This window comes from Tachysurus fulvidraco, chromosome 17, assembly GCF_022655615.1.
Source record: "Tachysurus fulvidraco isolate hzauxx_2018 chromosome 17, HZAU_PFXX_2.0, whole genome shotgun sequence".
In the NCBI taxonomy this organism is placed as follows: Eukaryota; Metazoa; Chordata; class Actinopteri; order Siluriformes; family Bagridae; genus Tachysurus; species Tachysurus fulvidraco.
In genome coordinates, this window is record NC_062534.1 from 10682551 (window position 1) to 10703500 (window position 20950).

Genomic DNA, 20950 nt, shown 5'->3' on the forward strand with positions numbered 1-20950 from the left:
AGGCCACTGAGATAAGAAGAAAGGTCATTTCATTTTGTGGAAGGAAGCAACAAGGAACAGTGTATGTTCTGCCCTGCAATGACCTTGCTGGCATTTCTTGGTCCACCTGACCAAGAAATGGTCCATTAAAATCCTAGTGAAAATTTAGTCAGTAAACCTTTGCATAGTGAAGTGTCACTATGCAAAGGTTTACTGACTAAATTTTCACTAGGATTTTAATTATGTCTAACTTTCAAACTTAGCCTGAATTAAGGCAATGGCACTTAATTTAAACTTATTTGTAACAATTCTGTTCTTTTTTGGCAGGTGGCAAATAATATTACTGTACTTATAGTGCAATACTCTCCTGGGGCACAGGAGCAATTAGACAATATCAAAACGATTTTTTTCCAGTTTAAGAAATGCCCAGACTGCTTTCTTTTTTTTCTGTTTTCCGCCTATTTCAGGGTGGTGAGGTGGTGGGATAGATAGTGCATGTCAGCGTCTGTGTTAGATATGGGAGATGGCTATCAAATAAAAGAAAATCAGGCCTGATCAACTGCGAGAATTTTTCACCCCTTTATACATAGCCACTCAATTCCTTTTTTATTATCATTACAGTTAGTGGTGATTTTCAATGATGAAAATATTGTACCAAGAGAAAACAGAGGTGTCATAATGGTGTCTGGAACAATGGTTACATTCTGTTCAGGTGTCTGAACACAATGTAAAAGCAGATTAAAAACTTTGTTTCTTACCTCCTTTTAGTACATCAACATTTAAGGACATGGAGGGTAACAGCCTAAAGGACAGTGGTCATGAAGAAAGTGACCAGACTGACAGCGAGCATGATGTACAAAGGGGCCATTATGCTGATACAGCTGTGAATGATGCAATCAATATGACTGTGACCCCCAGCAGCTGCCAGCTATCAGATCCAGGTATGAGTGTTTGTGATAGGGTACAATCGGGGGAAAAAGAGAGAAGCGGCAGGGAGAAGTAAAGAAGATGTTTCAATATGACCACATTTTTACACTTACCTCACATTGATGCTTGACCAAGGCCTCTGAAATTAAAAATTATTATATAATGTTATGGTCATCTATGAACTCTCTATATTAAAATAGGAGGAGCTTACAATGAACCCAGAGTATTTGCTGATACATGGATAGTAGCAATAGTAGAAACTAGCTCTAGACCGTCCTGAATGACAGTAATTAGGCTGGCGATGGTTAAAGGTTGGAGATCTGCATTGCTCATGCAATATTTTTCAATAATCAGATGGCTAATTTAGCAGGGATGTCAGGAATGGTGGAACTATTCCATGCCTGGACACTAGGGGGACATTCTTGCAGTTTTTGTGTGTCTTGTACCATGTGCCTTTATTTTTGTTTTGTGTTCACGTGTCTTAGCCCTGCCATATCCTTAATCAGTTCTCGCCTTGTGTTTACATGTTTTGTGTTTACATGTTCATAGCGTTTCCAGCCTTTGTTATTTTTCCGAATAAAGCCCCTTTTTTATGTAATCCCTGGGTCTGAATTTTGGGCATGTGGTAGATTAGTGGTTAAGGTCTTGAGCTACCAATTGAAAGGTTGTGAGTTTGATCCCAGGTCCACCAAGCTGCCACTGTTGGGCCCCTGAGCAAAGCACTTAACCATCAATTGCTCGGCTGTATAAAAAAATTAGATAATGTAAGTCGCTCTGGATAAGGGCGTCTGCCAAATGCTGTAAATGTAAATTTTATCAGTGAAGACTCCCCCATTCTCTTACAAGGGATTTAATATTCATATATCTTTTTGAGTCCCATTTACAAAGACAGTTCTTTTAGTTCTTGACATTCACTTATCCCAGGTTAGAGAGTGATTGGAGTGGTACTGCAATAAATAAGAGTGTAATTTAATTCCCTTGCAAGGGATCTCATAAAAATTGTAGGCTGCTCGTACTAATACATTTCTCAAAATTCAAAACTGTTAATAAAATGAAAAAAAAAAACATTTCTCTGAAGAATTAATAACATTTTTATTTTTTAAAAAATCATTCTGTAATGAACAGCATCTAATGCCTTCAGAGCTACAACATCCCTTTTGTCTGGAGAAGGCACCTTTCTCATTAAAACTCCTCAATTTCCACTCTCTTATCTGAATGTAAAACACTTTCAGTAAACTGAACTGTATGTACTGAATAATTTCATTAATTACAACAACATCCCCTTGTGGGGCAATAACCTTCCATGTTAAAACATTGAAGGCTTGACTTCAATTTAAACAATTTATGAAGCACTACACTAAATGAGATACAGTAAATAAGTCTTAGAATTCAGAATTGCTAAAGATACTATCCAGGAAAAAAATTCTATTGAAATCAATTTGACTTTAAAAATGCACATGGCCATTGCCCTAGGTTGTCATCTTGACACAATGTGAACACTTGATAAGCATTTCTTTGTTATAGCCCAACAGTTTTTCAAGGTCAGTAATTGTGGACTGAGTTTTCCCTCACCTAATTGTAAAATCACCTTCTGTACAAAGTGAGTACATGCCTGCTTGATAGTATGTGTGATAGCATGAGACTTTGGGTAACTTTCCAAGTTATGAAGCACACTTTTTTACTAAGAATTCAATGAGTAGTTCATGGATCAACTTTTTTTCCATCAAAATGCCAACTGGTATCTAAGTGAAGTCCTCAGAAATGTCAGTGACTTACATGTGAACAACAGTAAGGAGTTAGATTTTTCTGTGATGTTCAAATGATCACCTGCTCAGATGGCACAACAAAGTCTGTTTATTCAGGTGGCTGAAAAACAGCAAAGATTTTGAGCAGAAATGGTGCAAAACTACACCAGGTTACATATGTAACCCGGTTTCCTGAGAAGGGAACGAGGTGCTACGTTAAGGCTGCCGCCCATGGGTTAAGGTTTCTAGAAGTGTCCTTCCCATGGCAGCTTCCCCTACTTCATGTATGGGGTATATTTGTTGTTCCCAAGAAAGACAGTTGGCTGCATCAAATTTTGGACCTGCGGGCTCTGAACTGTACTCTGAAGAGATGCTCATGCTTAAGCTTATGCATCACAGACCAGGTACAAGGTCCATGGTTACCTACAGTGGTAACTTTATTCATCACACAGACCATTTTGTACTGTACCACCCTGTAATAACCCTATTAATTCCATAATTATTACCAATTTATGTTATTATGTTTCATTATATGCATAGTCTGCTGAGTAGAGTGACACACATTTGTGAAGAGACATTTTTTCCAAAATTCTTTTACAATTGCAGAAGTCTTTCAGCACATTCTGTGCTTGGACCCCTAATTACTATAATGAGCTGCACTCTTAGCAGATCTGTGCTTTGTCATATAATTCTTTAAACACTTTTCTTTATAGAATGCACATTAGATTAACAAAATATACTGGCATTTTAATAATTCAGCAATTCAATTACAATGAAAATGGTATGTGCTAAATCAAGTGCTATTTAATAATTCTCCAAATTGTGATAATGGAACTTAAATCAGACCATATTTGCAGCAATTTAAGACAATTAGAACTTCATTATGGACACTCTAAGGTGCTGGTCATTTCAATTGAGTTTGTAACAATCAATGAAAAGTCAGTATGATACTCTATAATCCAACAAATCATTCAGTGAGTAACTATGTAAATAATATTTACAAATAATATTTTTTAATTCAAGATTGTTTTGTTTTTCCCTCCATTATTATGGAAACAAATCAAAGATAGCAATAAAAACTAGAATGGTACATTTCGGTACATGGGCTGGGACCTATACAGCTGTTTAGCCAATAAGCAGACGATTCCAACGGTATGCGGCATGCTGTATGTTCTTTGCCTGTGTCTGCGTGAACTGGATGCGCAAAAGAATTCTTGCGTAATCCCTGACTTTTGTCCCTCTCACAGCTCAGGGTGTCAAGTTACAGGCCTTTTTTCACACCAGAGTGATAGAGAGAGAGTCTATGCTTGTTTTAGGCCTTTCAGACTGAGCATGCAGCCTTTTATTTCAAAGTTATACAAACAAGTACACAAAAACGCTGCACCCGACGACCATGGCCGTAGAAAAATATTCATATAAAATCCATTTTTGGGTCTTTTGACTTGAAATTTTTTTTGGTGAAAGCCAAGACATGAGGCTATGACACTCAGTTGTTATTTTGTCCTCAAAAAATAAGATTAATCAGTTTATCAGGTAAACAACCCAGGCGGAAATGAAAACCTTCCATTCTATCCCCTGTAACTTTGTGCCAGTAAGGCCTAGAATCAATCTGAAACTAGTTCCTGAAACTAGAGAATCTCTTCTTTCAAGCTGTGCTGTCCAAGGCACGCAACACTAGTTTTAAACATCAAATACACGGTTAAATGTTATATTGTTTTGAAAGCTTAGACTCTCAGGATTTTATTAAGCCCACACACAAAGCATAATATGATTTATAGCCATCATACTAATTTAATCCATCTTGATAGTCACCGGAAATTGGCGGCGCTTACCTTTCTTCACTGGGGTAATATTCTCCAAAACAAATGCTTGTAAAAATACCCCAAGAGTCTAAGGAACTGGAATATGTAAGCCTTTTAATCCAAAACGCTTTAATCCAAAACGCGTTTCTGACCGAAAAATGTACTTCCGTCCTTGATCTTTTTCTTCCAAAGTTGTGTGATCTGACAGATTCACTGGTGTCTGCTGCCCTCTTTTGGATGTTAGCACATCTACAGAGAGATTCCCCATTCAAGTCTATGGGGAAAAAACACCCCTTTGAACTTCCATACTGGGAATTCTGGAATTCTGATCGCTTACAAAATGGATAGCACACCTCTCCTCAATGAGCCGGTCGATTGGACACCTCATTTATGGGTCTAGGACAAAAGCTGCGGGACAAGTTACGCGCCGAAAAAGTGTCCGGAAGAAGAAGAAGAATAACTAGAACGGTACATTTCCTAAAGAAAATGTGAATGTGCTTGCACGTGACGTCAGTTCCCCTCATCGTGCTGAGTGTTTTATGTTGTGTAACCGAGATATGGCTTCTTTATATTGCAATATGGTTCGTAAGGTGCACTACATGGTTGCTAGGGTATGGCTGCACAGTTACTATGGTTATATTTGCAGACTAGTTTCTCACCTGCAACAAAAGAGCACACCTGAAAATCCATTTATCTTTTCCTGAAACAAGCACCATGAAGATCTTGAACTAAAGCATCAATCAGTGATTTTATTGGGAAAAAATATAATCACGTTACAATAAGGATCATTAGTTCAAATGTAATGTATTAACTAACATTTACTAACCGTGAGCAATAAATTACTGTATTTAGTAATCTTTGTTAAAATAAAGTTTATTCTTTGTTCATGTTAGTTCACAGTATATTAACTACTGGGAAAAAATATAATCACATTACAATAAGGATCATTAGTTCAAATCTAATGTATTAACTAACATTTACTAACCATGAGCAATAAATTATTGTATTTAGTAATCTTTGTTAAAATAAAGTTTATTCTTTGTTCATGTTAGTTCACAGTATATTAAGTAATGTTAACACAGTGTTAATAATGTATTAGTAAATGTTGAAATTAACATGAACAAAATGAATAAATGCTGTAGAAGTGCAGTTCATTATTAGTTCATGTTAAGTATTGTGGTAACTAATGTCAACTAATGAACCTTTATTATAAAGTTTTAGAAAAAAAAAAACGTCCGAGGGTGGATTCGAACCCCGAATGTCTGCATGCTCAACGGATTCGCTATCCACTAAGCCATCCAGGAATACGAAAAAGACTTTGCGGTTTTATGTATTAATTCACTAATGTGAAGAATGGCGCGTCTAACAATACCACAGCTTTATTATATTAAAGTCATTCTTATCATTCTTTGTGATATCCGTGTCATATCATGTCAAAAAATACTTATGTAATGTGAGGAGACAAAGAAAAAATGCGCTTAATTTTAATTAATGGGTGGGTCTTAAATGAGCCGTTGCTGTTCTTAAAAGGACATTAGTTTAAAGTGAAATAAAAAATTATAAAAACTACACTGATAGTTGAAAACAACAAAAAGTTATACAAATGGCAGTAACAACAACATATGTGACCGCCGTGCTTTCCAAGGCACCCCAGCACTAGGTTTAAGCATTAAATACACGGTTAAATGTTATAGTGTTTGTAAGCTTAGACTTTCAGGATTTTATTAAGCCCACACACAAAGCATAATATGATTTATAGCCATCATACTAATTTAATCCAAGTTGATAGTCACCGGAAATAGGCGGCACTTACCTTTCTTCACTGGGGTAATATTTTCCAAAACAAATGCTTGTAAAAAATACCCCAAGAGTCTAAGGAACTGGAATATGTAAGCCTTTTAATCCAAAACGCTTTAATCCAAAACGCGTTTCTGACCGAAAAATGTACTTCCGTCCTTGATCTTTTTCTTCCAACGTTGTGTGATCAGACAGATTCACTGGTGTCTGCTGCCCTCTATTGGATGTTAGCACATCTACAGAGAGATTCCCCATTCAAGTCTATGGGGAAAAAACACCCCTTTGAGATTCCATACTGGGAATTCTGGAATTCTGATCGCTTACAAAATAGATAGCACACCTCTCCTCAATGAGCCGGTCGATTGGACACCTCATTTATGGGTCTAGGACAAAAGCTGCGGGACAAGTTACGCGCCGAAAAAGTGTCCGGAAGAAGAAGAATAATAAGAATAACTAGAATGTACATTTCCTGAGGAAAATGTGAATGGTGCTTGCACGTGGCAAGTTCCCCTCATCGTGCTGAGTGTTTTGATACATGACATGTCCATGTTGTGCTGACGTTTTGATTTCGCTTATTTTGGGGGCGGGGCTACACGTGACATCAGTTCCCCTCATCGGGCTGAGTCTTTTGATATACAGTATGACATGTCCATGTTGTGCTTATTTTGGGGGCAGGGCTACACTTGATGTCACGTGATTACCTGGTGGGGTGCCAATACTTTTGGACAAAAGTTGCTACTGAAAATAAAACTTCGCCCAGAGTAAGGTCCCAAAGGAGCTGGTCGAGTTTGGTTTAAATCACTCGAAAAATTGCCGAGTTATAAACCTCCAAAATTGATAATGGAAGTCTATCGGGAAAAAAAGCCACTTTGAGCTTCCGTACCGGGAATTCCGGACTTCCGATCTCTTATAAAAGTCATAGCACACCTCTCCTCAATGAGCCGGTTGATTTGACACCTCATTCATGGGACTAGGACAAAAGCTGCGGGACAAGTTACGCGCCGAAAAAGTGTCCGGTACAATAACAAGAATGTTGCTTTGCAAGCACCATTAATAATAATTAGTATGCAAGAGAATAAGAATGTGCTTTAGCAAGCACATTAATAATAATAAGTATGCAAGAGAATAAGAATGTGCTTTGCAAGCACATTAATAATAATAATAAGTATGAAAGAGAATAAGAATGTGCTTTAGCAAGCACATTAATAATAATAATAAGTATGCAAGAGAATAAGAATGTGCTTTGCAAGCACATTAATAATAATAAGTATGCAAGAGAATAAGAATGTGCTTTGCAAGCACATTAACAAGTGAATCTGGAATGATTTGTGCAGGTTTTTTACTGTAGAACTGTGAAACTTTTTTGTACAAAACCAATTTATAAAAGTGTACCCTTTTTATGTAGCTACTATACTGCTGTTTTGTCTTTATTAACATAAAGTCTCGGACACACCCAACCTCTTATTGACTGTGTTTTACTTACACGTGCACACTTTACTTCCTCATCCAGTTACAGCCATATATATACATATATACATACACACATCAGGAACATACCAACTACACAGAAACTCTGGGGGTGACCTGGAATAACCCATTCACTGCATATACTACAACTACAGAACCTTGAAAGCTCCAAGTACATGATTGCTAATATGAATATTCCCACCTACAGTATATCCTTCTTGAACCTGAAATGGTGGAATTCCATTGTTTGTCACAATTTTTAAAGGAATATTGTGAGCATGAAAAATCTATACCACACAAGCCTACAACACTAAACTATGAGTAGCAATAAGCTATTAGCATTAAGCTATTAGTAGCTGCACTGTGACTTCATGGAGGAGACTGTGTGTAAAGCTTGTTCCTGAGTGTGTTGGTGCAACAGCAAAGACTCCTATAAGGTCTCCCAAATGGGAGAGGAGTAAATAATACATGGTTGGGGCTCACCCCAACCATGTATTATTTACTTCTCTCCCATCTCAAGTCTTTGAGAATACTTTTCACGCCTATGGAGTAGTATTCACTACTTGCTGCAGGGCCTATTGGTCTGAGACAGTGCAGTTGCCATACCACACTGTGATGCAGTTTGTAAGAATGCTTTCAGTAGTGCAACAGGAGTTCTGCAAGATGTGGGGGGACATTTGATACTCCCTTCGTTTCTATATAAATAAAATAAAATTGCTGTTGCATCTTCTGGATTAGAATTGATGTGTTGATGGACCAGGAAAGATCTGGCTTGAAGCTAGTTGTGGGCTTCACTTCAGCATCATCAATATGGTTTGGAAAGCGTGCAATAAAGATATATTAAATATTAAAATGACAAAGTACAAACAAGTTTTTTTCTCTATTTGTATAGAAATTTTTAGATAGCATATGAATTTTATTGGCAAAATATGTTATAGTCTATGACATTTTTCTCATTTTCTACTGTATAATAAGAACAAAAAATCTTGAACACACAGCAAAAAGTCCAGTCTTGAATTAAATCTCACAGCGATCAAGTAAAAAAATTGATAGAAAGAACCAGGATAGTAACTATGTTCACCTCTTTTATGTGAAATCAACCGTTGACTAAGATCAGCATTCTTAGAATCATATTGCCCAGACTAGGTTAGTTAGGTCTAAGTTAGGTTTAAGTTAGGTTACTGTCTGGCAGTCTAGATCAAGTCTTTGACTCTGGGTGACTCATTTTCCCATCATCAATGTTGTACAATGTTGTCTGAAGGAATGTGTAAATGTTGACAAGGGCACTATCATATGACCACAAAATGTGTCTTGAAGTTTATGTTCAGTGCTCCAAGGGAGCAGTTTGCCTGGCATGGGAACATGTCAATCTTGCTTTTCTGATGTCCAACAGCAAGGAAGTATGGATGCTGACACTGGTTATTGCTGAGGTGTGCCTCCAAACTGTAGCATGACTAAAATTTAAATGAACATTAGACATTATGAAATTGTCATTACCTTATGAAAGACTACAAGTCTTTTAGCAGCATTACATGCACTAACTTTCAGAGACTTATGTCCTTCTGAAGACAAGGATTCACATGAATTAATTAACAGAAAACTTTAAATGTAAGTTTAAGAACAGAGAGCATTTTTTAAGCATTCATCTACCTGTTGTGTTTTTGTAATAATTCATCTCATAGGTTGCGATGTATTCATTAAAACAATACAAGAGTTCATTGGACCTGAAAATATAGCAAATGCAAAAATAAATAAAATACAGAATACTTCTAGTCTCGTTAAGATCAATTCCTTCTGTAGACAGCAACAACTAGCTCAGCTATGCTGATGAAGTAAGCTACTTTGCCTCTTTTATGACATTTGGCCTGAAAAACATGTCCCACTTTTAAAGCAGCCTGGAGGCTGTCTCGGGGCAGAGAGTATATCAAAACTACAATCTGGATTTTTAACCAGCTTCTGGTGATGATGAAATGTCTATTTCATCTTCTGGAATATTATGGACTTGTCTGTGGTGTATTTGAGCAAAGACATGGCCTCTTTGCAAGCATCTTACTTCAAAATTAGTAGCCCTTTGGGATTTTGGGCATCTTTCTGTGGACTGTTTCTATCCTGCGTTGCTTAAAGCATCATAAAAGTGTTCCTGAAATACAGTGGTGTGAAAAGTGTTGGCATCTTCATGATTTTTTATTTTTTTGCATGTTTCTCACACTTTAATATTTTAGATCATCAAAACAAATTTAAATATTAGTCAAAGATAACACAAGTAAACACAACAATCTCTACACGGCGAGAAATTAGAAACTGCTGCGTGTTTGTTTTCACGGAGACGTGGCTCAGCAACAGAGTTCCAGACGCCGGCATTCAGCTGGACAGGCTAACTTCATTTAGAGCTGACAGAAATGCAGCTCTGTGCGGTAAGACTCGTGGTGGTGGTCTGTGTTTATATCAACACGGAATGGTGCAAGAACTTTGTGCTTGTTTCTACTTACTGCTCATCGTCAGTGGAGTTTGTGACTGTTAAATGCAGGCCATTTTATTTACCACGGGAATTTACTACTGTTTTCATTGTCAGAGTTTACATTCCTCCTAGCACTAATACTAAAGAGGCGCTAAGTGAGCTATACAGAGCTAATAGCGACCTACAGAATGTTCCCCCCCGATGTACTGTTTATCATCTCCAGAGATTTCAATCACGCAAATCTCAAGTCAGTGCTCCCTAAATTCCATCAACATGTGGACTTTGCTACGAGAGGTGAAACGATGCTGGATCTTGTTTACACAAACATTCCTGGCGCGTACCGTGCAGAGCCCTGCCCCCACCTCGGTTACTCAGACCACATCTCTGTTATGCTAATTCCAGCATACAGACCACTCATCAGATGCCCAAAACTGGTTCTGAAGCAGGTGAAAAGGTCCTGCTCTTCAGGACTGCTTTGAGTGCACTGACTGGAACATCTTCAGGGAGGCTGCAACCAACAGCAGCAAGGGCAAAACTGTCCAGAGCCATCAAAGAGGCAAAGCGCACACACTCCAAGACAATCCACAGCCACTTCCAAGACAGCAGGGACACCCGGCGCATGTGGCAGGGCATACAGGCGATCATGAACTACAAGACAGCTTCACCTGCTTGTGATAGCGACGCCTCCCTCCCAGATGCGCTGAATGACTACTACACTCGGTTTGAGGTGCAGAACAACGTTGCAGCAAGGAAGATCATCCCTCCCCCCGAAGAACAGATACTCTGTCTATGTTTATGTTCTGTAAAGCTGCTTTGAGACAATGTCTATTGTAAAAAGTGCTATACAAATAAACTTGAATTGAATTGAATTGAATTGATACTCTGTCTATTCACGGCCGACGTGAGGAGAACTCTATGCAGAGTTAACCCACAGAAGGCTGCTGGAGACATCAAGACCCAGCTACCACCCTCACTGGACCCGCTACAGTTCGCGTATCGTCCAAACCGCTCCACAGACGATGCCATTGCTCAGCCCTCCACTTAGCCCTCACCCACCTGGGCAATAAAGGCACTTATGTACGAATAAGCTGAGCCTTATTAAGTGAGTCCACCTCTTAATGGCTGAGGAAAAACTAAATGAAGACTTTGGAGTCTTCAGTTTTCAGACTAGTCAATGTCCTGACCTGAATCCTATTGGGATGCTGTGGCATGATCTTAAAAAGGAGGTTCAAACCCCTCCAATGTGACTGAATTACAACAATTTTGCAAAGATAAGTGGACCAAAATTCTTCCACAGCACTGTAACAGACTCATTGCAAGTTATTGTTGCTAAGGGTGGCCCAACCAGTTATTAGGCCTTCTTCACAAAGGGCCATGTAGGTTTAGATTTTGATTTGTTTGATTTGAAACATTAAAGTGTGACAAACATGCAAAAAAATAGAAAATCCATGGGGAAACACTAAAATCCTAAGAAAAACTTCTCACTAAAAGTAAGAGAAGATGGAATGCAGCAAAAATAAAAAAGTAAAAATTCTGCCTGACGCAATTTGACAATTTTAGACAGTATATCTCTTTGAATTCATGCGGTGAAAGCCTGAAAACTCAAGATATCTATTTTAACATCTGACCATTAATTGTTTCAAGTTTGATTTATCTATTGAGATTTATCTCATTTTCAGCATTTAAAAAGCAAAAAAACATGATAAATCCTGTAGTAAATTTAAAGGTCCAGGGCATTTAAAAGTGTTTTAAACTTTGACGCATCATCCAGAAAAGGCAGAAAATTTAGTGTGTGAGGAATTATGGCCAATCGACTTCTTTGCTTGTAAGTCTCACACATACACAGGAAGTAACCGGGACAATAAACAAAATTTCTTGGGTCAGATTTTGTACGTACGAAATGTTTACTTTTTTTCTGTCTGTCCTTTTAACTGCTTGGTGTTGGAATTATGCTTTATTTCAGCCAAAAAATTGCGTTGTAGACGAATAGTTAAGTTTCTTCAAATATATACTTTAAAATAAAATATATAAATCTAAACTCAAATATGTAAATGTATTTATTTTTATTAATGTTTTCATTATTAACAAACATGTTAACAAACTTAATTTCTTCACTGTATATTGGTTCATTTTTTTTTATTTATTACAGAAATTGGCAGATCACAAAGCTCCATAACACTGCATGCAGTGTTTTTTGTTGTTGTTGTTGTTGTGTTTGTTGATGGGGCTTAGTGGGTAGCACGTTCGCCAGGGTTGGGGGTTCGATTCTCGCCTCAGCCTTGTGTGTGCGGAGTTAGCATGTTCTCCCCGTGCCTCGGGGGTTTCCTCCGGGTACTCCGGTTTCCTCCCCCGGTCCAAAGACATGCATGGTAGGTTGATTGGCATCTCTGGAAAATTGTCCGTAGTGTGTGAGTGAATGAGAGTGTGTGTGTGTGCCCTGCGATGGGTTGGCACTCCGTCCAGGGTGTATCCTTGCCTTGATGCCCGATGACGCCTTGAGATAGGCACAGGCTCCCCGTGACCCGAGGTAGTTCGGATAAAGCGGTAGAAAATGAGTGAGTGAGTGAGTGTTTGTTGTTGTTTTGTTTTTTCATTCAGTGAGATAGGACTAGTGTTGTTTCTAGGGCCAAAGCTGACTTCAAGAGGTGCCTTGGATGCTGCTCTGAGTTCCAAATGGGGGAGGATCTACTCGGTCTTCCACTTTTGTTTATCGGCATGAAAATAGTATTTGTTTATCTGCATGATAATTGTATCCTAGCAAACAATTATAGCCTTATGATAAAGAAGATCTGTATTTTCCAGTCCTGACATTTAAGAATTAAATTCCTTTTTGATACAGTAAATCATTTGATAATTCAATTCCTTGCAATTCGTCTTTGTCTGGATCAGGGCAACGGACAAATGCCATAAATTTAATTGTAAATGATGCTTGTGCCAGGCATTTACAATGGTCACATCTAGAAAGTGAAAGAACACTCTAATGTATCACTGTTTGTTTATGCCCCTGTTAGTATACATCGCAACAAATTGATTCATGAGATTTAATCCCTCATGTGTTGCTTTACTAAGCCTTACTGAAATGCCCTTTAAACACTAACTGTGTTTTTTTCTTTTTTTGCTTTATCTCTGGGGTGAGCAGTAATAATCAGGTGAGCAGTAATTAACAGAGGATGAAGCCATGTGGACCAGTGAACTGTCTAACAACAGAACATGCTCCTTGTCCATCTTCTTTGAACAGTTTTAGCTGCACTGCCTGGAGCCTGTTAGTTCTGCATGTGCCATTGCTGTAAATGCCCTTTTGTTTTAGTGTCTAAAGGGATGGAATGTTGCATAAGAAACCCTGTACGTCTAAATACTTTTGTATGTCATTTCTGTATGTCATTACAGAGGCACATAATTATATTTATACCCATTCCTAATTTACTGAACTAACTATGTCTCGCTAAACTATAAATCTATACATTTATCCAGAGGAACTTGCCCCACCCAAATTGCAGGGTTTGGGTTTTTGGGATTGCACTGCTTTATAGACAGGTGGTCATTGAAAGGAATTATCTGATAAAGTATGATAAATTTTCTCGAGTATCTTAGACTGGTATGATTTTGAAGAGCTTGTCAGTGTTTCCTGGGATTGGAGAATAAATATCCACAAGGTGAAGGTACCAATACCTTTACTGCTAATACCTGTTAACAGGCATGGCATCTGCTATCATATCAAGATGAAGCCCTTCATCTGATGACTATTGCATTCTTTATCTTGGGTACCTGAGATTTGACATAACCATATTTATTCAAACTATTACAGTTTTTTTCAATCGCTAACAAGCGCTTACCTATACTTAAGATAATTTTTCTAAACTTTTAACACAGACTTACACCTACAAAACACAATTGGCCAAATTGATAATTTTCCTCTCAAAAACACATTTTGTTAAATATATACTAACTCTCCATTTCAAAACAGAACACATCTTTCTCTGCACACACTAACTTTACCGAAACACTGGAAATCTGACTCAAAATGAAATTATTCTGTCAAAGAATAACACTTGTTTTCACTTCACAAGATATATGCAGTCAATCAAAGTACACCAGGTTTCAAAATACTGGCTATTGTTGACATTAGAAAAACTGCATAGACTACACAAAATTTCTTAGTTGGGAACTGTATGTCCACATGTACAGTAATGTTCACATTCAAACGCATTCCAGTAAAAAGCAAATCAGTTATTTTTTTCTTTACTGTTTACTAAAGGAGGTACAGTAGTAACACAATATAATCGAACAGAAAAAGTTTTACAGTATTGCTTACAGTGAACAAAATATCATATATAAGAGCATTCTGAAAAACAAAACAAAACAGCAAAAAGCCCAGATAAGAAGGGGGGAACTAAAAATAGCACAAAATTAATGTATCTAATCGCTGCGATCTTCAGAGTTAGACCACATGTTTTCGTCAACATCACATCTGATATTATCCAAGGCGATGCACCTGGGATAAAACCGCTTGGTATGTCGGATGCACCCTTGGCAATCTTGAACTGTGATCTCCCTGCAGCCAGCATCCATGGCTTCAAGGAGGGACATCTGGTCATGTGGCTGATGGTCATAAACCTTCCACCTCCATGCAGAAAAAATGCAATACTTACCTGTTGGTTTGTTGAAAGATGCGAGTAATGGAGGCAACCGTTGACCGCCTCAAATCGGGTTGCACTTTTTCACCAGCCTCTTTTATTGAGAGACCGTGGTTGATTACATGGTCAATGATAGTGGCGCGAATTAATACTGTTCTTGCAGCCCTTGGAATGCCACCACCATGCATTCTTACACCTCTACCTTGCCCTCTCCTTAGGCCTGCTCCTCTTCCTGCACCTGCACCTCCTACTGCACCTCTCACTGCACCTCTTACTGCACCTCTCACTGCACATCTCACTGCACCTCTCCCTGGCGCTGCATCTCTCACTGGAGGTGGTCTTCTCCCTGGGCCCCTTGCTCTTCCTCTTCCACGTCCAGACATTACAGTGTTTGTCTTTTTCTGTTTCTGTTTCCAAAAACATCACTCCTCAAAGTCCTCATTTTATAGTAATAGAAAAAAATAACCCCTGCCACTGAGTCTAAGCCAGACTGGAATCAGCTGTGGTTGGCCCATTTCACCCAACATAAATCAGCTGAGTGTCAATTATTCAATTGTTTGTTTATTATCAGCTGAGATATATTGTTTTTGAACTGATATCATTGCAGAAGCAGAGGTTTTTATACTGTATCTAAGGTTTGGAATATTGTTTTTTCTATTGTGGGATGTTGTGTGTTAACATTCGTGAATACTACAAAAACAATCCATAATTTTGTTGGGAGGTATAGCTTGTCTGGTAAGAAAATGTAAGCATTGTGGAAATGTGTTCACTGATTGCATATTGTGTGAAAACGACATGAAATGTGTGAATGGTATGGCCACAAAAGACTGATGCTGTGCTAATTGTGTTTAGAGTTTTGAAAATGTGACAACTGTTTGGACAAACACTTGTTAGCGACTGAAAAAAACTGTATTGAGTTCTTCATTTTCTTTTTGGAGTAAATAAAGATATAAACCTAAATGGTTACCAGGTCATTTGGAAATAAATGGTAAAAAGAAATCGGCTGGTTTTCCCTTAAAAATTCAGTTTGTATGTTTCCAAAAAATGAGGCAGGTTTCCTTAAAAAAGGTTGTCCTTTTATTCTGCTCTTAATTGCTGGAGAGTGGCTTGTATCCCTAAACATCCTCAGTGTCTCTCTCACTACTGCACTTGCTAGAAACTTATCATCATTATCATAATAATCATCATCATCATCATCATCAATGTCACTACCTTTACTTAACAGCCTCAATGAGATAACTCTCATCTACAATCTTGTATGCTTCTCTGTTTTTTTGCAACTCTACAAAATATTGAGAATTAAAATTACACAGTAGCACTAATTACAGTAATTGCTAAAATTTAAATAGAAAATTGTATTAGAATTAAAGATCAGTTAATTTAAGCATTAAGATCAAAGAAAAAGAATAAAAAAATACTCAAAACTATAACTTATAATTATGGTTCGGTTGCTGTAGCCAAATTTTGGTCACTTGTGCCAATGCCAAGTTGGTTTTACTGGCATAAATCTTGGGCTGTGGACAATGTGTAATATATAGTGTCACTTGAAAGTGTGTGAACCCATTTGAAATCCCTAGATTTCTGCATAAATATGACTCAAAACATCATCAGACACAAGTCTTAAAACTAAACAAAGTTAACACAATCAAACAAATGAGCCAAAAATATTACACTTATTCATTTACTTATTTAAAAAATCCAGTATTACATATTGCAAAATTTATAATAGACTTCTTTTTGACTTGCAAAAGTATGTTAACCTTTGCTTTCAGTATCTGCTGTGATCCCCTTGTGCAGCAATAACTGCAAGTAAAGGGTCCGGTAACTATTGATCAGTCGTGCACAACAGCTTGGAAGAATTTTATCCCATTCTTCAGTACAGAACAACTTCGCTCTGGGATTTTGATGGGTTTCCTCACATGAAATGCTTGCTTCAGGTCCTTCCACATCATTTGTTTTCTATTAAGGTACTTGGCAATTCCAAAACATTATCTTTGTTTGGCCTTAATCATTTGTTTGGTAGACCGATTTGGGTGTTTGTGATCATTGTCTTGGTGTATGACCCATTTTCCGAGATTCAGTTATGGACAGATGTCATGACATTTTTCTTTACAAATTGACTGGTATCATTACCAGTATCATGAATTCATTGTTCCATCAATGATGGCAAGCTGTCCCAGATGTAGCAAGACAAGCCCAAAGCATGATACTACCACAACCATGTATCACAGAAGGTATAATTTATTATGCTGGCTTGCAAAATCTGATCTTTAGCAAAGCTCTGATGGGCAGCAATGTTCTTTTTAGAGAGTAATAGCTTTCTCCTTGCAACTTTGGCTTGCACACCGAGGTTGTTCTGTGTCCACCTGATGGCAGAATCATGAACATTAACATTTGCCAAAGTAAAGAGGCCCAAAATTTGCATAGAATCTATCCTGTGTTCCTTTCTGACCCAACAGACTATTCCATGTCTTGCTTTTTCAGTGATCTTTGTTGGTTTGACACTTCTGTGGACGGTAGCAATGGTCTCCATTTGTACAGAATGTGTCTATAGATTTGTGGAGTCCAAACCTTTAGAGATGGTTTTATAACCCTTTCCAGCCCAATGAGCAACAATAACTATTTTTCTGAAGTCCTCAGAAACCTCCCATGTTTTTGCCAAGATCCACTTCGACAAACATGTATCATGAACACCAAACTTTGATTTATCTCTGTTCTTTTAATAAAATAGAGCTCTCATGGGCACCTGATTGTCATCCCATTGACTGAAATCAGATGGACTCTAATATGACCTTGAAATTAAATCCTAATCCTAGAGGTTCACATACTTTTGCCTCTCATAGATATACAATAATGGAACATTTTCCTGAATAAAAAAATTACCAAGAATAATATATATGTCCGATTTGTTTGATTGTGTTTACTTTTTTGCTTTTGGGAAAATCTGATTATGATTTGGGTCATATTTATGCAGAAATATATAAATTAGAAATATATATAGTATATTGTTCTCTGATGAGTCCACCTTCACTGTCTTTTCCATATCTGGGTGAATTACTATGTGGAGAACACTCAAAGAAACTTGCGAACTGGATTGTTGTGTGCCCAGAGTAAAGCACAGTGATGGATTAGTGATAGGGTGGGCTACTGTATCATTTCTTAGCCCCGCTATTTTTCACACCTTTCTTTGGGACCATGTGCACCCAATAGTTCAAACACTAAACGGAGAAGGTGTTGCCATGTATTACAAAATAATGCACCAATACACACAAGAAGGCAGACAGTGGTTTGATGAACATGATGCACAAGCACCAGATTACTGAGCAACTTTGAGGTGTTTTTCACGAGTGAATAAATTAAATCAGGAAATATTTTTCTCCACTAGAATCACATAACCAGGCCACTGTTCTGCAAGAGGAATGGCTCAAAATCTTTCTGGCTATTTTCTTTATACATTCTTCAACTATTAAGGAATGTTAACCTGGTGACTATCATCTCACTTATCAGCCGTCAACAGCATCAACAGTGGAATCGAATACCATGTTTATGAATAAATTATCCTTAGGAAGCATATATAAGAATGCTTGAATCAGTGGACCTAAAACACAATTTTGTGGAATAATGACCTTTACCTTGGTATGCGTAGTGAAGTTATCATTTACATCTACAAACAGATAAGTCAAACCATTATTTGGTCAATTTAAAAAACAAATATTTCTATTTTTTATCCATTCAGTTCTTGCAGAAGGATTCCACTGCCAGGAAGAGTGTCGGATCCTGGGCCATTCAGACCGCTGCTGGATGCCACGTGTGCCAATGCCAGCACATATCAAGTCACCTGAGCACAGTCGTGACATCATTGCCCTGTCTATTGAGGCTACTGGCATGGACGTGTCACATTATGAGGACTGTGGAACCACAAAAAGGACTTTTGCTACATTTGGTAAGGATGGGCCTGAAGAGGAGCCAAAAAGCAAGAGGACAAATGAGATGACCACAGGCATTTGCAGCCCTAAAGCTAACAGTGGTATTCGTGAGGCTGGAAATGGGCGTGAAGCCATCAGCCCCATAACTTCACCTTCACATGGTAAGAGTCCGCAGTCCAAACCACCCACCGGCCACAATGCATTGAAATACTGCGATGTTGACCGCATTGCAAACCACGGTCTGCTGCGTCAGCCAGAGGGCAAAGACAGTGAGATGGCCATGCGTGAGATCAACACAATACTGAAGGATGGGCGGGAGAAGGAATCTCCTTGTAGTACACGCCTGAAGGACATTGTGCTTTAACTAGCTTGCAGATAGCCACACCTAGACTGCAAATGCTTTTCTGAGTGTGGGTTTATCTGGGACTGAAAGAAGGGGTTAGGGATTCTCTAGGGATAGAAAATGCATACTTTTATTAGGTACCAAGAAAGTGTGTGCAGGTCTAAAATGTGTCTGCCAGACTAAGGGGGGAACCATGCTTTGTAGTTTTGTTTTTCTTCTGATCCTCTTTTGGCAAACAGTGGACATGCAGGTCAGTGTTAATCCTTAAGGGGGAAAGACCTAGTCATGGACCAGGAGTGCCATCTGAGTGCAATCATTGCATTTTTGACTCATAATAGACTGCTTTTAGATAATGCTTTTTTGAGTGTGCTTCAGTTGCCAAATGGTCCCACTGTACCCAGAGAGAATAATCTATTGTTCTGGAGACTTTCCAATGTCCTGCACTGCCCAGCTCAAATCTCCCAGCATTGGTTGTACGTGAATATAAGAATGCTCTGCAAGTACACATTTCTTTATTTCTTTCCTCATCCAAGAGGAGAATGCTGTTCGAGTTTCCTCAAAACATTTCAATATGTTTAATATGAGTAAATAAAGCTGTTATATGTGTTTATTAGGACAAATTAAGCTAACTCTCACAATTCTCTGGTGTGGTGCATTGTGATGTGGTCTTGTTTTTTCACTTGTTTTTTGTTTCATTTTATTTATTTATTTATTTTACGTATCTATGGGACTAGGATAGAGGGGGTCATAGCTCATGTACAGGGGTTACTGTAGACATTTTTAATAACCTGTTGTAATGTGACAATCCCTTTAATGTTTTGATCCAAGAAAAAAAAAAAATACACGCTGGTGTTCAAATAAAGTTACAGTAGCATTTGTTACATACTCTCTAAACAAAGAAATGTGAAAATATATTTTATAAATAATTAAAAATATCTATTATTTAATGCTGTTGTTTTATCAGCAAAATACACTTGATAGGTTTTTTGAAAGACAGAATACTTTTGCTTTCAGCTGATCTTAGATTTTGATTTCATGTGTTATCCCTGTTTATTTCAGTCTTGTAAAAAGTTTCTTATTGGTCAGTTCTTGTGCAATTAAGTTTATATGTGGGGAAAAATACAGGGAAAAGGCTGAAAGCACCAAAAGTTGTGCATCAGCTCAATGAGCTTAGAGTGTTGTAGGAAAAGAATGTTAAAAATGAAAAAGTAATCCAGTTGTCACTGGTTGTTGCTCATTGTTAAAATGCACTTAATGACATGGATCAGGCCTGATTTTGTAGTAAGGAAAGGTACTCTACTTACCAGTGAAGTACTATCTGGGGCACTCAATATATTTCATGGGTATTAACTTTTATGTAGCTACATTCGTCTGAATAGATTTGAAAAGCATTCCAGTTATGACTAGTACAGTGATGCCAGTATGTATTTTATTGTATACTGCATAAATTAGTTGGAAATGTTGGAATGGAAGGTGGTGTAATTAAAAATTTGAAAACTGACTGTTTGAGGATCAATTGAGGTGGTTAAAATGCAAATTATATAGATCCTGTACCTGAATGTCTTTGCTGGTTTTAACAACAGTGAGAACACTGAATTATCACTGAATGTACATTGTAGATTATTATTAAACTATTAAATGTTGTCCATATTGTCTCCTTATTGTCTCAGTTTTTGACTGTATCATTGCTGCATCACATGTCTAATAATGCACTTGATCCACTTTGACTGGAAAATGTGTGAGTGAATGTGCATTGTTGAAAAGTAATAAGCATATATTTTTGCCTTGCAATAAGCAAAAGATTAAATTCTGTAATGTAATCTGAATAAGCACTGAAAGCATTTTTGAAAAATACATGATAATTAAGAATTA

The 20950-nt window shown here is 37.7% G+C and overlaps 1 protein-coding gene across 6 annotated transcripts in view; it reads left to right on the top strand.

Annotated features, from left to right (window-relative positions):
* pcdh19 (protocadherin 19) overlaps positions 1 to 20733 on the top strand; it is a 62793-nt gene extending 42060 nt beyond the window's left edge. For all 6 annotated transcript variants that reach the window (XM_027135723.2, XM_027135724.2, XM_047802444.1 and 3 more), the window contains exons 4-5: positions 748 to 920; positions 18546 to 20733. In XM_027135723.2, coding sequence (XP_026991524.1) covers positions 748 to 920; positions 18546 to 19099 — 727 coding nt within the window. In that variant the 3' untranslated portion in view covers positions 19100 to 20733. The remainder of the gene's footprint in view (positions 1 to 747; positions 921 to 18545) is intronic.
* The last annotated feature ends 217 nt before the right edge of the window (positions 20734 to 20950 follow it).